This window comes from Scyliorhinus canicula, unplaced genomic scaffold (genome assembly GCF_902713615.1).
Source record: "Scyliorhinus canicula unplaced genomic scaffold, sScyCan1.1, whole genome shotgun sequence".
Lineage (NCBI taxonomy): Eukaryota > Metazoa > Chordata > Chondrichthyes > Carcharhiniformes > Scyliorhinidae > Scyliorhinus > Scyliorhinus canicula.
The window spans coordinates 1,454,665-1,474,463 of NW_024055497.1; the positions used below are offsets into that span (position 1 = coordinate 1,454,665).

The 19,799-nt window shown below is 46.3% G+C and overlaps 1 pseudogene and 1 gene segment (V, D, J or C); both read right to left on the reverse strand.

Annotated features, from left to right (window-relative positions):
* LOC119960290 overlaps nucleotides 1-19,799 on the reverse strand; it is a 132,529-nt pseudogene that overhangs the window by 23,960 nt on the left and 88,770 nt on the right.
* On the reverse strand, nucleotides 523-19,459 carry LOC119960300. The segment is given in 7 exon segments: nucleotides 523-961; nucleotides 2,668-2,976; nucleotides 4,236-4,547; nucleotides 4,752-5,051; nucleotides 17,557-17,628; nucleotides 18,835-19,143; nucleotides 19,262-19,459. Coding segments are annotated over 7 exon segments (1,752 nt in total).

A 19,799-nucleotide genomic window follows, 5' to 3' on the forward strand; every position in this document is an offset into this window, starting at 1 on the left:
GCCCCTTCCCCTCTCTTTGTTGGGGAAGTGGGGGTACAGTGTGTGAACTAATGCCCCTTCCCCTCTCCTTGCTGGGGAAGTGGGGGTACAGTGGATCAACAATTTCACTTTCCCCTCTCTTTGACTGGTGATTGTTGGTCCATGTTTCTGTGTGATCCTCAATTCAGTTCCCAGTGGGTGTGATACAGCAACTTAAAGCTGACATTAATTTTAAAGGGATGGACAATGAGAGAAGCAGGAACACCGAGATCTAAATGTGATGGGTTTGTTTGTCTGAAATGGGAAAGTGTCCGATTTCTCCTCAGCGGGAGGAAAGTCAATGAAGATATTTTGCTGAATCCTGGAATGAATGAGTTTTACTCTGTCTCTAACCCAGGGTGTATCTGTGCTGGGAGCACTGGTTGTATCAGACTTGGGGCTGAGACCTGTAGAAATCCGGGTCTCATTGAACAGATCTAATATCAGCAAAGTGGAAGCACCATTAATTAAGCGGCTGTATATTTAAATCACAATTGGAGGAAAAAACCTTTATTATTTTTATTTCAGTTCGAAATGCAATTGATAGAATCTCATTGACATGAATTAACGGTGTCCATCAGAGCGAGGGAAATGTTCACAAAACTGGGTTTACCGCTGGATTTATCAACCGTTCTGTTGATGATCTTCAAGGGGATGGCTTCATGTCCCACCACACAGGAGTAAGAAGCGCCGCTGGCCCACTCCTCCGCTGCAATGGATAACAGGCTGTACATGAAGAAGGAGCTATTGCCGTTCTCCGCCATCACCTCGGTGTTCTTGTAGTTCCCGGGATTCACCGGCTTGTCGTTGACGGTCCACTTGACGAAGATCTCTCGGGGGGAGAAACCTCTCACTAAGCAGCTGAGGGAGACGAATCTCTGAACGGAGACGTCTTCAGCCGAGGGCAGGAGGACAGAGACGGACGGTTCCCGCGGATTGGGATCTGCAGAAAATGTACAATAAATGTTTATAAAATGGAAAATTCCGGAGACAATGGAACCGCGGGTTAGATGTGAGAGAAATGTGTTTTGTGTTGGATTTTAAAGATTTCCATTTTCCACTTTGGGATCTGTCCGGGTTCCCAGCTCGGAGCAGAGGTGGACACAATCCTTTTCCCTGAGAATTTACGGATGTTGGTTCGAAAGTTTCAGAAAGTTTACAGCAGGGAAACAGGCCATACGGCCCAACTGTTCTGTGCTGGTGTATAAACTCCACACTAGGTTCCTCCCACCTTACTCCAAGTGGATTGGAAAACTGCCAATGTAACACCTTCATTCAAAAGGGAGGGAGTCAAAACAGGGAACTATAGGCGAGTGACCTTAATTGCTGAGCATTTAGACATACAGAGTATAATCAAGCAGGGTCTGCACGGCTTCGTGAAGGGTAAGTCATTCCTGACAAATTTATTGCAATTCTTTGAGGTGATAACGAGAAGGCTAGAGATAGGGGGACCAGTAGATGTAATATGCATGAATATCAAAGCTGAGTTTAATAAGTGAATGTACTATTCCCACGGCTGCAGATACTAAAATAGAAAGGCAAGTGGTGAGGATTACAGAAAATCTAGAGAGGGACAGAGACAGTTTAAGTTACTGAATAAATCTTGACAGATGGAATATGATGCAGGAAAATCTGAGGTTAGACACTTTGGTCGGAGGAAGAACATAACGGAATATTATTTAGATGGAGAAAGACTGCAGAAAGCTGAAGTAACGGGGGGATTGGGGGTCCTCGTGCAAAAAGCACAAAAAACAAGTTCTGCAGGTAATATGGAGACAAATTGATTGTTGAAATTTATTTCCAAGGGAATAGAATATAAACATGGGGAAGTCTGACTAAAACTATACAAGGCATTAGTTAGTCTGCACCTGATACACTTTGAATAGTTTTGGTGCCCTTCTCTAAGGAAGACAGATTGGTTTTGAAGGCAGTCCAGAGAAGGATCACGAGGTTGATTCCGAGTATGGAGGGCATTTTCTTATGGGGAGAGGTTAAGTCGGCTGGGCTGTACTTATTGGAGTTTAGAGGAATCAAGGCGACCTACTTGAGACATGAAATATTCTCCAGGAGCTTCTTAGGATAGACGGTGAGAGGTTGTTTTCCCCTGTGGGAGCGTCTAAGAGCAGCGTGCAGGATCACAAAGTGAGGATTCGCCCATTTCAGACAGAGATGAGAAGGAATTTCCTCTCCCAGAGGGTAGTGAAGCTGTGGAATTATTTAACGTAGGGGGCTGTAGATTCTGGGTTGTTCAGTATGTTCAAGGTTGAGAGAGACATATTTTAAATTAGGAAAGGCATCAAGAGATATGGGGATAAGGTGGGAAAGAGGAGTTGAAGATTATCACAGCAGATCAGTCATGACCTCACTGAAGGCTGGACCAGTGTTGATGGGCCCAATGACCTACATCTGATCCTAAGTCTTATGGTCTATGGTCCCGCTCCATCTAAACCCAAAATCACTATCTTCAATTCATTGTTCATTCATGTGCATATCAATTTCCCCCCTAAACTCTAAACGCCCAGAGTATTTAGTTAGTGGAATTACCAATCAGAATGGACCATAAATACACTGAATGCTAAATACTGACAGCTGCACTGACACTAGAAATAGACACAATGACTCACTTATTGCTTCAGTCTCACCGCTCACCTATTTTTTTGTGGATTGAAATTCTTAAAGGAGTTGGCAGGTCCTGATGGCTCGCCACACAGTCAAACACAGCTCCACTCAGCCAGGCTTGTGTCGAGATGTTTAATTTGCTGACCACGCTCTCAGTATCTGCCCCAGGCTGGTTGGCAATCTCTGATTTCAGCGGCTTCTTCGCTTCACTCCAGGACACGTTGACTCCATAGGGAGCATTCGAAATGACGCAGGTTAAGGTTACAGTCGCCTCCAGTAAGACCTGTTCTACTGGCGGTGGCAGTATTGTTACTGAGGCATCAGTGCAAACGGAAGGATCTGTGAATGAAAACATGAAAATCAACACAAGTTTCATCTTCAGAATCAGGACAGCAAGATTCAGCCTTCACTCTCTCAATGGGAATAAAGCAACTTCAAAATATCAACCTCTGAAGACCGCCTTTAATCTTCGATATACAATAGAAAACCAGCGTGATCTGTGAAATCTATTATAGAATAATAGATCACTACAGTGCAGAAGAGGACCATTCGGCCCATGGAGTCTGCACCGACCCTCGAAAGAGCGGGCAATTCCCCCACCCTATCCCTGTAGCCGCACAACCCTACCTAATCTTTGGACATTCAGCGACAATTCAGCATGACCAATTCACCTAACCTGCACATATTTGCCTGCGGGAGGAAACCGAAGCAGAGGAAACCCAGCAGAGACGGGGAGAAGGTGTAAACTCCACCAAGTCAACTAGCGTCAGTATCGAACCGGGGTCCCAGGCACAGTGAGGCCTCAGTGCTAACCATTATTGTGAAAGTCGTTTAGCCCCGGTATCATTTTAATGAATCAGTATTGCAGCATTCAATGCGATTCATAATTCCCGATCTCTGGAACACAGTCTTGAACGGTAATTTATAAATAGGTTGGATGAACGTTTCAACACTTTCCCCCGGAGCCGTTATCAATAAAGGATTCAAGACACCCACTGCATCTGAAATATAATCAGCTGTTTCGGAATAAAACTGATATCAAGTCCACCTCACTCACTAAATGTAGAGGGAAACATTCTTTGCTGACATAGAACAGTACAGCACCGAACAGGCATTGATGTTGTGCCGAGCAATGATCACCCTACTCAAGCCCACGTATCCACCCTATACCAGTAACCCAACAACCCCCATTAACCTTATTTTTAGGACACTAAGGCAATTTAGCCTGGCCAATCCACCTAATCCGCACATCTTTGGACTGTGGGAGGAAACCGGAGCACCGGGAGGAAACCCACGCACACACGGGGAGGACGTGCAGACTCCACACAGACAGTGACCCAGCCGGGAATCGAACCTGGGACCCTGGAGCTGTGAAGCATTTATGCTAACCACCATGCTACCCTGTTGCCCACTGATAACTGATAACATTCTGAATGGTGAGCAATTCTAATGCAGCTCTTACATCAGAATGAAACACAAACTACATGGCAGTAAATTAGAAGTTATTCGGTGCTTTGTACTAACTTCAGTAAATTCCTGATTTGGATTAACATCAGAGTGCAGGATGATTTATTGTTTCCTCTGTGTGTGTCTCTTACCAGACGCGGTGATGTTCAGACTTTGGGTGACCTCTTGATGAGTGACCTGGCAGGTATAGACCGCTTTGCTGAACCATTCCCCAGCAGAGACTGTCAGCCGACTGCTCGCCGAGAAGTTCCCGTTCACTTCACAGGCGGGAGAGGTGACAATTCCTGAACCCATGGCTTGTCCATTCTTCAGCCACTTCACGTTAATCGAGTTTGGACGGAAATCGTTGATTGAGCAGACGATGGTAGCAAATTTCTGTCTTGAGATTTCTTCATTGGAACTCACGGTGAGGAGAACATTCGGATGGATGTAATTTCCACCACCTTCAAAAACACAAGTTAACATTTCTTGCAGAAGATCTTGTAACAAATAAAATGATTTATTATGTTTTAACTGTTTATCTGCAGTCAATATTTTTCGCCAAGAATCAGAACTATGCAGAGTACCATAAATGTATCATAAATAACCAAAGTTGTAAATTAAATAATCAAAGCGGTTCTGTTTGTCACAGGTTCCACAATACTTACATGGCATTTCAATACTCTTGTCTGAGCCGCTGTGTCGAACCTCACAGCTGATTTTGCTGCATCCCCCCTCTGACTCGGTGATGGTTAACTGGCTGCTCAGGGTGTAGGTTCCCTTCTTGTTTCTCACTGACGGGTATTTCTTAACTCCAGTGGTGATCAGCTGCCCATCTTTCTTCCAGGTAAGGCTGGTGATTTCTGGGGAGTAGTCCATCGCCAAACAGCCAACGGTTACGGAGCCGTCGGTGTTGTGTTGCTGGCAGGAGGAGACCAGGCTGTAGAGAGTGGGCGGAGACGGTGTCGCTGGGAGAGAATGGCCCATTCAACAAGTTAGACTCTGGTATTCGTGATTTATAAGTAACCAAGCATTTCATAATTTGACTAGTACTATCCTAACATTTACCGATTTAATCATACATCCACATCGAATCTTCAATCAGTTCTATCGTTGGGATTCATCTACTTTTTGCCCCCTCTTTAGAAACCCACATTTCTTTCTCCGTCTCTATCGAAAGAAACACATTTTGATGTAATCTGAATGGTGTAACGTTCACTGGATTGAAAGAGAGGAGCAGAGCGTTTTCCCCATTATTTCAGCCACCATGTCATATAAAATGTGAATGAGGCCATAGTCCCGGAGACTGCCCTCTCCTTCTGAGAGCTGACTGATGGTGATTTAACCTGAGGGTCACCACACCTCAGGCGAGGGGCAAGGTTGAGAATGGGGGTCTTTATGAATAACCTCAGCCGGTGCAGCAATTGAACCCGCGCTGTTGGGATTGATCTTCATCACGAACCAGCCGTCCGCTAACTGAGCTGTGTACGTCACAATCCAGCTAACTGAGCTGTGTACGTTCACAAACCAGCTGACTGAGCTGTGTACGTCACAATCCAGCTAACTGAGCTGTGTACGTCACAATCCAGCTAACTGAGCTGTGCACGTCATAATTCAGCTAACTGAGCTGTGTACGTCACAATCCAGCTAACTGAGCTGTGTACGTCACAATCCACCTAACTGAGCTGTGTACGTCACAATCCAGCTAACTGAGCTGTGTACGTCGCAATCCAGCTAACTGAGCTGTGTACGTCACAATCCAGCTAACTGAGATGTTTACGTCACAATCCAGCTAACTGGGCTGTGTACGTCACAATCCAGCTAACTGAGCTGTGTACGTCACAATCCAGCTAACTGAACTGAGTACGTCACAATCCAGCTAACTGACCTGTGTACGTCACAATCAACAGCACTTTGTGATAAAGAAGTTGTCTCTTCATTTGTATCTTTGCAGTTTGGGAAATTCCCTTTGTTCAAACTGACTGATGCCCCCTCCTCTCTCCACCTCAGTACCCCCACTCCCCAAACCAGAGAATAGTGACTTTGCTTGAAAAATACCATCGGAACGCACATTAATATAATTACAACAAAACTCTAAATTTGAGTAAGCCCCAGAGTAAGTACCCCCACTCCCCAAACCAGAGAATAGTGACTTTGCTTGAAAAATACCATCGGAACGCACATTAATATAATTACAACAAAACTCTAAATTTGAGTAAGCGCAACATTCTCTAATTTTAGGATCATGAACATGAACAGCGGGAGTCGGCCATTCTGCCCGTCGAGCCTACTCCCCCATTCAATAAGATCCTGGCTGTGCTGATTGTGCTGCTAACTCCACATTCCGCCTTTCACTAAGACCGGGCTGTCTGCAATCCCCCCCCCCCCCCCCCCCCCCCCCCCGTGCTCTCTGAGCGTTCCCCCATTTTTCTGCAGTTCCCGCTGGATCTCTGCACCATTCGCCTGCTCCCATCACTTTCTAGCAGTTCTCGGCTCTTTTCCACGACTCTCAGCACTTTCCCTCGACTTTGCATTTTTTTCCGGCTCATTGTGTTTTTCCCATGTGCGCTGCACTTTTCCCAGTTCTTTGGGCTTTTCCCGGTTCCTGACACATTCCGGGGGCCCTTTGAGCCCTTCGCTAGCACTGTGCGCTTTACCCCGATTCTTATCGCTTATCGCCCACTCCATGGACTTTCTACCGGTTCTCTGCGCCTTCCCCCGGTTCTCTACACTTCTCCCGGCTCTGCACCGTTCCCGGCTCCCTGCACTTACCCCGGCTCCCTGCTCATTCCCCAGGCTCTCTGCACTCCCCCTGGCTCTGTGCCCCTTCCCCCGGCTCTGTGCGCCTTCCCCCGGCTCTCTGCACCATCCCCGGGCTCTCTGCACATTCCTCCGGCTCTGTGTCCCTTCCCCCGGCTCTCTACATTTCTCCCGGCTCTGCACCGTTCCCGGCTTCCTGCACTTCCCCCGGCTCTCTGCTCATTCCCCACGCTCTGCACTTCCCCTGGCTCTCTGCCCCTTCCCCCGGCTCTCTGCGCCTTCCCCCGGCTCTCTCTGCACTTTCCTCCAGCTCTCTGCCCCTTCCCCCGGATTTCTACACTTTCCCCGGCTCTCTGTGCCTTCTCCTGGCTCCCTGCCCTTCCCCCGGCTCTCTACACTTTCCTCCCCCTGTCTACACTATCCTCCGGCTCTCTGCGCTTTTCCCCGGCTCTCTACACTTTCCTCCGGCTCTCTGCACTTCCCCCCGACTCTCTGCCCCTTCCCCCGGACTCTCTGCCCCTTCCCCCGGCTCTCTGCGCCATCCCCCGGCTCTCTGCACTTTCCTCCGGCTCCCGGCAATCCCGTGTCAGGCAGCCACATTCGAGCGCCACTTGTCTTCAGTTCTCGCTCCTGAGCATGCGTGAGAAAGGATGAGTGAGTAACCGAGTGAGGGTCGGGGAATAAGTATGGGTGAGTGAGTTGGGTGATTGAGGATGTATGAATGTTGGTAAGTGAGAGATCAGGGGTGAGTGACTGAGTGAGGGTAAATGGGTGAGGCTGTGTCACCGAGGCCGAATGAGTCAGGGTGGGTGAGGGAGAGTGAGTGAGACGCAGAGAATGAATGACGCTGGGTGAGTGAGGTTGTGTAGTGAGAGTCAGTGAAGGTCAGTGAGGATGGTTGGGTGAGTCAGGGTGTGTGAGTGGCGGAGAATGAGTGTGGGTGGGTGAGCGAGGGTATATGTATGATGGTGGTTGAGTGAGTGAGGGTGAGTGAGGGGATGGATGTGGGTGGATGAGGGTGTGTGAGTGAATGAGTTTGGGTGTGTGAGTGAGGGTGAATTAGCGTGCGTGAATGAGTGAGTGTGGGTGAGTAAGAGTGAGTGAGGTTGAGGGAGTAAATGAGAGTGAGTGGTAGTGGGTGACAGAGGGTAGGTGCGTCTGGTGAGGGTGGCTGAATAAGGGTGTATGAGGGAATGTGGATGAGTGAGGGTGTGTGCGTGAGGATCTGTGAGTGAAGGCGTGTGGAAGAGGGTGGGTGCCAGTCTTTGTAAGTGAGGATGAATAGGTGAGGCTGGGTGAGTAAGTATGAATGAGTCAGTGTGGGTGTGTGAGGGAGGATTAGAGAGCGATGGTGGGTTGGAGGGTGAGGGAGTGAGTGTGGCCGAATTAGGGTGGGTGATGGTATTTGAGTGAGGGGGAGCGAGAATGTGTAAGTGAGGGTGGATTACTGAATGAGGGTATGTGGGAATGCGTGAGGGTGGGTGAGTGAATAGGGGTAGGTAAGCGAGTGGGAGTGGGTGAGGGTGTGTGATTTAGGGTTACGAGTTAGGTTGGGCATGTAAGAATGAGTCAATGAGGGTGAGTGAGTGATGTTGAATGCGGATGGGTGAGTGTGTGTGTGTGAGGGCGTGTGAGTGAGGGTAGGAGAGTGAGGGTGTGTGTGTGAGGGTGTGTGAGTGAGAGTGTGTCAGGGTGGGTGAGTGTGTGTGTGTCAGGGTGAGTGAGTGAGTGTGTGTCAAGGAGGGTGGGTGAGTGAGAGTGTGTCAGGGCGGATGGGTCAGTGAGAGTGTGTCAGGGAGGGTGGGTGAGTGAGTGTGTGTCAGGGAGCATGGGTGACTGAGAGTGTTTCAGGGAGGGTGGGTCAGTGAGGGTGTGTCAGGGAGGGTGGGTGGGTGAAAGTGTGTCAGGGAGGGTGTGTGAGTGAGGGTGGGTGAGTGAGGGTGGGTGAGTGACAGTGTGTCAGGGTGGGTGTGTGAGTGAGGGTGGGTGAGTGAGGGTGGGTGAGTGAGGGTAGGTGAGTGACAGTGTGTCAGAGAGGGTGTGTGAGTGAGAGTGTGTGAGTGAGGGTGGGTGAGTGAGGGTGGGTGAGTGACAGTGTGTCAGGGAGGGTGCGTGAGTGAGAGTGTGTCAGGGTGGATGGGTCAGTGAGGGCGGGTGAGTGAGGGTGGGTGAGTGAGTGAGTGTGAAGGAGGATGGGTGAGTGAGAGTGTGTCAGGGAGGGTGGATGAATGAGAGCGTGGCAGGGAGGGTGTGTGAGGGTGTGTGAGTGAGAGTGTGTCAGGGTGGGTGGGTCAGGGAGGGTGGGTGAGTGAGAGTGTGTCAGGGAGGGTAGATGAATGAGAGTGTGTCAGGGAGGGTGGGTGAGTGAGTGTGTGTCAGGGAGCGTGGGTGACTGAGAGTGTTTCAGGGAGGGTGGGTCAGTGGGGGGGGTGTCAGGGAGGGTGGGTGGGTGAAAGTGTGTCAGGGAGGGTGGGTGAGTGAGGGTGGGTGAGTGAGGGTAGGTGAGTGACAGTGTGTCAGGGTGTGTGTGTGAGTGAGGGTGGGTGAGTGAGGGTGGGTGAGTGAGGGTAGGTGAGTGACAGTGTGTCAGGGAGGGTGTGTGAGTGAGAGTGTGTGAGTGAGGGTGGGTGAGTGAGGGTGGGTGAGTGACAGTGTGTCAGGGAGGGTGCGTGAGTGAGAGTGTGTCAGGGTGGGTGAGTGAGAGTGTGTCAGGGAGGGTGGGTGAGTGAGAATGTGTCAGTGATGGTGGGGGTGCGTGTGTGTGTCAGGGAGGGTGGGTGAGTGAGAGTGTGTCAGGGAGGGTGGATGAATGAGAGTGTGGCAGGGAGGGTGTGTGAGGGTGTGTGAGTGAGTGTGTCAGGGTGGGTGGGTCAGTGAGGGTGGATGAGTGAGGGTGGGTGAGTGAGAGCGTGTCAGGCAGGGTGGGTGAGAGAGAGTCCATCAGGGAGGGTGTGACAGTGAGTGTGAGTGAGTGAGTGTGTGTCAGAGAGGGTGGGTGAATGTGTGTGTGTCAGGGAGGGTGGGTGAGTGAGAGTGTGTCAGGGAGGGTGGGTGTGTGAGAGTGTGTCAGGGAGGGTGTGTGTGTGAGAGTGTGTCAGGGAGGGTGGGTGAGTGTGTGTGTGTCAGGGAGGGTGGGTGAGTGAGTGTGTGTCAGGGAGGGTGGGTGTGTGAGAGTGTGTCAGGGAGGGTGGGTGAGTGAGACTGTGTCAGGGAGGGTGGGTGAGTGAGAGTGTCAGAGAGGGTGGGTGAGGGAGAGTGTGTCAGGGAGGGTGGGTGAGTGTGTGTGTGTCAGAGAGGGTGGGTGAATGTGTGTGTGTCAGGGAGGGTGGGTGAGTGAGAGTGTGTCAGGGAGTGTGGGTGTGTGAGAGTGTGTCAGGGAGGGTGGGTGAGTGAGACTGTGTCAGGGAGGGTGGGTGAGTGAGAGTGTGTCAGGGAGGGTGGGTGTGTGAGAGTGTGTCAGGGAGGGTGGGTGAGTGTGTGTGTGTCAGGGAGGGTGGGTGAGTGAGAGTGTGTCAGGGAGGGTGGGTGTGTGAGAGTGTGTCAGGGAGGGTGGGTGAGTGAGAGTGTGTCAGAGAGGGTGGGTGAGGGAGAGTGTGTCAGGGAGGGTGGGTGAGTGTGTGTGTGTCAGGGAGGGTGGGTGAGTGAGAGTGTGTCAGGGAGGGTGGGTGTGTGAGCGTGTGTCAGGGAGGGTGGGTGAGTGAGACTATGTCAGGGAGGGTGGGTGAGTGAGAGTGTGTCAGGGAGGGTGGGTGGGTGGGAGTGTGTCAGGGAGGTTGGGTGAGTGTGTGTGGGTCAGGGTGTGTGTGTGTGAGTGATGGTGTGTCAAGGAGGGTGCCTGAGTGAGCGTGGGTGATTGAGAATGTGTCAGAGAGGGTGGGTGAGTGAGGATGAGTGAGTGACCGTGGGTGAGAGGGTGGGTGTGAGGGTGGTTAAGGAAAGGTTTATCATTGAGGATGGGTGCGTGAGGGTCAATGAGTGATGGCGAGTGAGTGTATGTGAATGAGTGAAGACAGGTGAGGGTAAGTGAATGAGTGAAGATAGGTGAGTGAGGGCGAGTGAGTGAGTGAGTGAGTGAGTGACCGTGGCTGAGTGATCATTCCCAGGTTCTCCCAGCCCATTAGGACGATGTTTCTCTGGATGAGTTTCTGCTCAGGCTCAACTTCCTGTTGCCTGTTGTCCACAGCCGAGCTGGGGGCTCCTCCATTCGGCTCCACCACCCCCACCTCCTCCTCTTGTTCTCCATCCATCCTGTTCTGATTCTCCACATTGATCAGCTTTTAGTAACACCGGCTGTGTACAGTCAGACAGCAGTGTAGATCACTGGGCAGCTGCTTTAATACTTTCAGTAATACCGGCTGTGTACAGTCAGACAGCAGTGTAGATCACTGGGCAGCTGCTTTAATACTGTCAGTAACACCGGCTGTGTAAAGTCAGACAGCAGTGTAGATCACTGGACAGCTACTTTAATACTTTCAGTAACACCGGCTGTGTACAGTCAGACAGCAGTGTAGATCACTGGGCAGCTGCTTTAATGCCGATGTAATTTCGTTTTTCACAAATAATTTAGAACTGGGACAATGATCATTCCTGCAACTTAATGGATTTTCATTTTGCAAATGGGATTTTTCTGCCTGTAAAATTCTTGCCATATTGTATCACGGAGAGTGTGTTCTGTTTATTCATTCTTGTGATGTAGGTGTCTCTGGCTGGGCCAGCATTTATTTTCCATCCCGCATTGCTTTGAGAAGGTGGCGAGCTTCCTTCTTTAACCAGTGTAGTCCATGTGGGGTTTCCCCGAGTCAGTTCCATGGTTTTGAACCAGCGGCAGTGAAGGAACGGGGATATATTTTATAGTCATGATGCTGAGTGACTTGGAGTTGAGCTTCCAGTTGGCGGTGTTCCCATGTGTCTGCTGTCCTTGTCCAGATGGCCGCTGCCATGGGTTTGGAAGGTGCTGCCTTAGGAGACATGATGAGCTTCTGCAGCGGATCTTTAGATGGTGGACAGGCTTTGGGGAGTCAGGAGATGAGTTTTTCACCGCAGGATTCCTCACCTTTGATCTGTTCTTCTGGCCTCAAAATGTATATGATTCGTCCAGATCACTTTCTGGTCCATGGTAACCTCCAGGAATTCAATGATGGTAATGCTATTGAATGTCAATGGGCGGTGGTTAGATCCGTTCTTACTGGAGATGGGCATTACCTTCGATTGGGTGACTTGACTGTTACCACTTGTCAGCCAGAACCTGATGTCGTCTCCGTGTTGCTTTATTTACACATAGATTTATTCAGTGACTGCACAGTTGCAAATTGTGCTGAGCTTGGTGCAATCATCTGAGAACAGTCCCAGTTCAGACATTATGATGAAAAGGTCATTGATGAATAAGCTGAAGATGGTTTGTCCGAGGATACTAGCCTGAAGACGTCTCGCAGTGATGTCCTGGAATTGAGATGATTAACCTCCAGCAATGGAATCCATCTACCTTGGTGCTGGTTATGACTCCAACCAGCGGAGATTGTTCTCCTGATTCCCATCATTCATTCTTTGGTTGGGCTCCCCGATGCCACACGTTAAAATGATGCCTTGATTTGGCGGCCCTGTAGCACAGTGGTTAGCACTGTCGCTTCACAGCACCAGGGATCCGGGCTCGATTCCCACTTGGGTCATTGCCTGTGTGGAGTCTGCAGGTTCTCCCCGTGTCTACGTGGGTTTCCTCCGGGTGCTCCGGTTACCTCCCACAAGTCCCGAAAGACATCCTGTTAGGTGGTTTGGAGATTCTGAATTCTTCCTCGGTGTACCCGAACAGGCGCCAGAGTGTGGCGTGTCGGGGATTTTCACAGTGTCTTCATTGCAGTGTTAATGTGAGCCCACTTGTGACAATAATAAAGATTATTATTTTTATGACTGATGTGAGATTCAGTCGCTCTCATCTGTGTATCTGAAAGTGTGTGCGTGTCTGAGTGTATGTGTGTGTGAGAGGGAGAGTGTGTTTGTGTCTATGTATGTGTCTGCATGCATGCGAGAGATGGATCAAGAGAGTGGGAGAGAGAGTATACGTGTGAGTGTGTGTGAGAGAGAGTATCTCTGTGTGTCAGAGAATATCTGTGTGTGAGAGCGTCATTGTGTGTATTTGTGCGAGCGAGAGGTTGTGTGTGTATGAGGGAGCAAAATAGTGTCCACAGGAGAGAGACTGTGCGCAAAACTGTGTGAGACAGCATGTATGTGAGATAGCATGTGCGCCAGACATGTGTGTGTAACAGAGCATATGTGTGAGAGAGCATGTGTGCAAGAGAGCATATGTGTGAGAGAGCATGTGTGCAAGAGAGCATATGTGTGAGAGAGCATGCGTGAGAGAGCATGTGTGTGAGAGAAAGTGTGCACGAGACAGCATGTGTGCAAGAGAACATGTGTGAGAGCATGTGTGTGTGAGAGCATGTGTGTGTGAGAGCATGTGTGCGAGAGAGCATGAGTACGAGAGAGCATGTGAGTGAGAGAGCGTGTGTGCAAGCGGGAATGAGAGAGCATCAGTGTGAGAGAGTGAGTGTATGAGAGAGCGTGTGAGTGTGAGGGCATGTGTGTGAGGGAGCGTGTGTGCAAGAGAGCGTGAGTGTGAGAGATATGTGTGTGAGAGAGCGTGTGTGTGAAAACGCATGTGTGGGAGAGTATATGTGTAAGAGAGCATGTATGCAACAGAGCATGTGTGTGAGAAAGCATGTGCGTGAGAGAGTATGTGAGTCAGCAAACATGAGTGTGAGTGAGTAAGTGAGTGAGAGAGTGTGTGCGAGAGAGTGTCAGAGCGCATGTGCATAAGAGAGCATGTATGCAAGAGAGGATATATGTGTGAGAGAGCAGGAGTACAAGAGAGCATGTGTGTGCGAGAGGCCGTGTGTGTAAGAGAGCGTGTGTGTGAGAGCGTGAGAGCGTCCGTGCGAGAGACCATGCACGTCAGAGTGTGTGTGTGAGAGAGCGTATGAGTGAGAGAGTGTATGTGTGAGAGAGCGAATATGTGAGAGAGCCTGTATGTGAGATAGCGTTTTGTGTGAGAGAGATGTGTGGGACAGAGCATGCGTGTGAACGAGCGTGTGTGCAAGAGATAATGTGTGCGAGAGTGCATGTGTGTGAGTGTGTGTCTGCGAATGATTTTTTATGTGAGTGAGATTGGTAAAACTTGTAAGAGAGAGTGTGTGAGAGAGAGTGTGAGAGAGGGAGATTGCATGTGAAAGAGAGAGAGGAATAATGTGCCTGTGAATGGGTGAGAGCGAGTGACAGTCTGTTGGTGTGTGAGGGAGAGTTGTAGAGAGAGAAAGTTGGAGACAGTGAGTATGTAAGAGAATGAGAGAGTGAGGCAGTGCGTGTGTGTGACCGAGTGTGTGTGTGAGAGAGAGACTGTGTGTTTTTGAAGAGCTATTGTGTGTGAGAGTGTCTGTGAGAGAGAGTGTCTGTGTGTTTGAGGAATAGTCCGGGTTTGTGGGAGAGAGGGAGTGTGTGAGGGAGAAACAGTGTGCGCATGAGAGAGTATTTAGTCTGTCAAATTTCATTCTGAAACACAGGGGAACGAATCATTCAAACTGCTCGATTCTAATTGATAAATGGTCAACTGACCACAATAAAAATTCAATAACCTCTTTGAAATGAAACTGATATTAATTTCAAAGCTCCTTAAAGCTCCAAATAGCCTTTCAGCTATTTCTCCTGTCTGTCTGAACTGGGCACAATGTATTATCACTGAGAATGATCACATTAAATATAACAGATTGAGGGGAGTTTAATGTCCGTGACAAAGATCCAGTGTTTGCTAAGAAATAAACAAACCAGGAAACATTCACATTGGAAACTGATGACCTGATTTGATGCAATTTTCTAATTAAATATAATCAATAAAACAATCGAGGCGGGCCACCTCTTCAACCTGAGTAAATAAATGTATTGTTTTCTAAATTATTTTCAGTACAATTAAACATTCTCTAATAGCTTTGATATGGCACGCCAGTGTACTACTCAATTGTAGGAATTAATTTATGTTGAATTAGTTAGTACTAATGTCGCGTTGCAAGTTATTGCCAATTGTCAATTAGTTGACCTGTCAGCTGATTTGTACTCTATAATATAAATAATAAAAAATGGTTCTCTGTAATTCAAAACCTGCTCCTGCCTGAAATTTGCTAAATAATTTGGATTTAATTAAATATTAAACTTCAAATTATCGGATGGAATAATTCAGACATGTGTAATATATCATCTGTTTGTTAAAGCGGTACTCCCAAATTGCTAAACTGTTGTAACTCGAAACTATATCTCTAACAATAAAGTCCTTGGTAGTTTGTGATCAATAAAAGTGTTTCCGAGATTTAATCATTCAGGCAATTCGATTAACTTTATTATTGAAAATATTGCTTAAAGAAAGGAGATCCAAATTAATCAGTGCAAAACTTAACGAAAATTACTGAGTTAGATCCTCTACAGCACTGAAACATAATGAGAAAATGATGGAGAAATGTTCTTGTTCAATTTATGATTTAATAAGAAATAAGCTTGAGGCTCAGATATAATCTATTCTTCTATTGTATAATTTGTTTTATTTCTATAATGTTATATTGTGTACAGCACAGCTATGCGAGATAGGACGTTATTATTTTTTGCAAAGCTAATATTTTCCTTTTGTAATTTTTGGTTTTTGCATTTCAAGCTTTTACTGTGTCTCCAGCCCTGTGCACTGTCAGCGACTTCCACCTCTGAGAAACTCTTTATGATTAGATTAGAGACAATGACAAATGACGGTGAAGAGATAATATTCGAGCTTCTGTACATAAATAATACAATAATCGGATACATAAATTGCCAAACTGCAATATAAAACTCCTATTAAAGTAACTGCAAACGTAATCAGAGAAATAAAAAATAATTCAAATATAACTTGTGCAATTGAACAGTGCTGTAGAATCAGTATGTTATTATTAAAACAGTTTCATAAATAATCACAAAATATTCCCAGCCCAGAAAATTTTCCAGCCATGCTAATGGTGTGCAGAGCACAGCAGAATTGTGGAAGGCGAGTGATCATTAATGATATTAATATGAAAACATATTTGGATAATATGGTTATAACATGTCATTATAATTGTTTAAGTTATATTAATTTTACTCACTAATTTGAAAACGTTTTAATTAAATAGTTTCAGATTGCAGTAACGAATTGCGTTCTTAATGACATCATGGTTTAGTTTAATCAGTCACCATTAGGTAAAATTTAAAAATGACTCTCAAATCTTTAATTCCTTTCTTTATTTTCGAAACCTGCCGCGTTTACTCCCTACCATTGTGCTTCAAGGAGATTCAAACGCCCAAACCTTTCTACATTTAACCAGAAAACGTGTAACTGCTCAATGTCACCGAGTTTGAACAATGCAGAAACAACGAAGAAACAGAAAACCGCTTCACAAATTGTACTTATTCAAAGTCACCCAGACACATTATCTCCTCAGCAGGAAAACACCAAAACTCATCGTAAGGACTCAACCCGTTTCATTGAGAAGCAGCTCAATTCTACATTCAACAGAATCAAACGTATCATTTCACAAACATCTGAATATTGAATCCAGCAAACCAGTTCTCCACCTAAAGTATGAATTATCAAACTAAATAAAATACAGAACAACAGTCATATCACTGCGAGTATGTGGGGTATGTCCAAAATATTTTTGAAACTTTACCACATTTTATTCATATTGGACCATATTTCAAACGCATTTAAACAGTTGGAAGGAGAGATAAAGCTGCATCCATCTATCTCACCAAGATAGAACATTGAAGTAAAGCCAGGCTATGATTGCAGGAACAAATTATGTTCGGAAAGAGCATTTTAAACTGTGGCTTAGTTTAATCTGCAATCATCACTTTAAAAAAACACTCTAAAATCCTGACTCTTTTCTGTCTACAATCGTGCAGCAGTTTCAAACACGTGTCTTGTATTCATTCAGTTAAAAAAACGTGGAACCGCTCAATATCACCGACTTCAAAGAACATAGAAACGCCAGAACCGTTTCACAAATTTTACTCATTCAAAATCACACAGACAGAATCTCCTGAGCAGAAAAAACACCAAATCACATCACCGAGGGGCTGAACTTCGTCTCATGGAGAACCAGCTCAAATCTACAAACACTTTCAACAGAATCAAGCAGCATTTCAAGAAAATCTCAATTTAGAACCCACCAAATCCGCCTTTCAGCAAGTGAATGAACAATTAAAACACACAGAAATATGGAAGAATATCATCAGCATTGTCAATAAGAGGGAAGTGTTCAATAAATTGACACAGATACTTCAGCATATTTTGTTAATATTGGGTTAGATTTCTAACACTTGTGTAGGAGGTGGTGAAACCTGCAGCCACCAGATGTCACTGAGATTAAACATTACATAAATACCAAACTGTTTAACAGGCGTTAGGTATTAAAGTACCCAGCCACACAGTATCCTCAGCAAATAAACATCAAATCATAACAACCAGGGACTGAATCCCTCAGAAGCATCTTTTATCAAGCGGCAGACTAATTCCTTTTTCAGCAGAATCACATGAAACATTACAACAAAATCTCAATGCAGAATCCAGCAAACCCGTAATTCAGTGAACGAATGCAGAGTTAAAATAGAAAAAATAAGTAAAACAAAGACTCAAGTAAAACAGTTCATAAATAATGGAACAGTTCTTACCTGAAGTTACCGTCACCATGGTCCCTTGTCCCCAGTAGTCGAAGTAGTCACAGTGTGACATTCCCTGGGCTGCTCCATTCAATAACCGCAGCTGCACAAAATAGATAGAAATCCACCATTATTTTAAATATTCACAAACCAGCGGCAAAGTAAACTTGTAATGAATTTTCATTAAATTAGAATTGTATTTGTGGATGTCGCTATTGTTCAGAAATGACGCTAATGTTTTATATTTCAGAGTAAAACATGAACATGTTATTGAAATCACTAACTAATGAGTGAATAATTGTCACAGATTCCCCATATTAATTATTGTCATTTTGTCAGTGCTCGAATCAAATAACGCTTCACTGTGAATAAAGTTGGATAGTAAAAGCGAGCACTGAGCCAGCCTCAGTTAATTAGTGCTGAGGGGCTTTTTGTATTGACAGTAACTGCTGTGTCCCAGGTATCACAGTGAGACACAGCGTGTCAAATACTGCGGCAGACTGTTAACTGTAAAATACAGAGATTTAATTTCACTGTTCACTCAAAAACCAAATTCTGTCTCTTCCAAGAGCGAATTGGTGAGTTATTTCAGCTTGTCCTGGTCTTTACATTTATACAGAGGATCGGAACACTTTTAAACCCTCTGTACAGATTTAGCGAGTCGGTGAACAGTGATAAAGTGGAAGATTTTTATACCTTTTTGCAAACTAATATTAGTTCCAAACTTTGTTTTATTTAAAATTAATTTACGTTGACAATCCTGTTGTGGCGCTGATCACCAATTTGAACAAGCTCTTTCACTGAGGTTTTTGTATGAGGATGTCGCTGTGCACAGCACTGTGACCCACTGGTGTAGTCACAGTGACAGATACCCGCACAAAAACTGCACTCACTCTCTGTTCAGTCCTGCCGCTCAATATTCACATCAAATACACGTTTACTTCTGATCTAATTTACTATTTATACAGCAGTTTATCAAATCCAATGTACATAGATTTTCCCAAGTATCAGAAGTAATAAAACCAGGATTATAGCCAAGTCTCTAATTGCTGAAACTGTTAACAGTAAATATAAACAGACAAAAGCTCATCCTATTAGATCGATTGGTGTGTTCGCTTTTACAGTTTAATTTACTCTGTGTGAGTTATGTAAGAAGCAGCTTGTGCAATGACTCTGATCACTGACATTAATATTACATTTGAATCAAGTGCTGACCTTCAGGTTAAGGTGCAAGTTGCTGAATTCCCTCTCGAGCTGTTCTTGTGCGGGTCCAGCCCTGGTTCCTCTCGCTGTGGTATCCAGCACAGTAATAGATGGCGGTGTCTTCGGTCTTCAGGCTCCTCATGGCCAAAGAGAAGATGTTGTTCGAAGTGTCTTTGGACGCAGTAAATCGATCTTTAATGGCTGGGGCGTAGTGGTTGTTGGATGAAGTAGAGTAGCTAACGAGCCACTCCAGCCCCTGTCCGGGAACCTGGCGGACCCAGCTCATCCAGTAGTTGCCAAGGCTGAACCCGCTGATTTTACAGGTAAGTGTCAGGGAGCCTCCGGGACGCCCGGTCTCTGCCTCTGGCTGAGTCAACACAACATCCGACTGGACACCTGTAAAAATATATCAAAAAGCCAGAGGGTGAAATGATTGGTGACTCTGGAACATTCCAGAGAGAGACTAACACTGAGACAGTATCAGTGAGAGACTTGGACAATAAAAACTACTCACGGGATAAGAAAGTCAGCAACAAACTGAGAGAAATGGCCCACCTCATCCTTCTGGTCATTTGGGGGAAATGGTTGTGTCAGGAACTCAGTGAACAAACCAGCTCCCGGACTGTTGGATTCGGGTCCCAGTGAGCGGCATTTAAATACCCGGCAGAAGGGGGCGGCTTTCCAGGCGCCGCCTGTTGATTCCCTGGTGGAGGCGGCGACTGGATCCACGTCCCACCTTCCATACCCACAACAGAATGGACACAGAGATTTACTATAGACTATTAATTTAAAATATATATTAGATCGGAATCGGTATATTTCTTTGGCTGAATGGATTCATTGAAATGTCTATCCTCATCCGAATGGAAATTTATATTTGAGCATCTCTAAGTAAAATCTAATTCCATTATATATGAAGTCTCTTTATTTATACACTCCAATATAAAGGGATGAACATAAACAGATTAAATAACACTATCAGGGAATAAATCGTCTGTCCGCTGTGCAACACTCCGGGGCTCTATCACATTCCAACAATAAAGAATAATTCA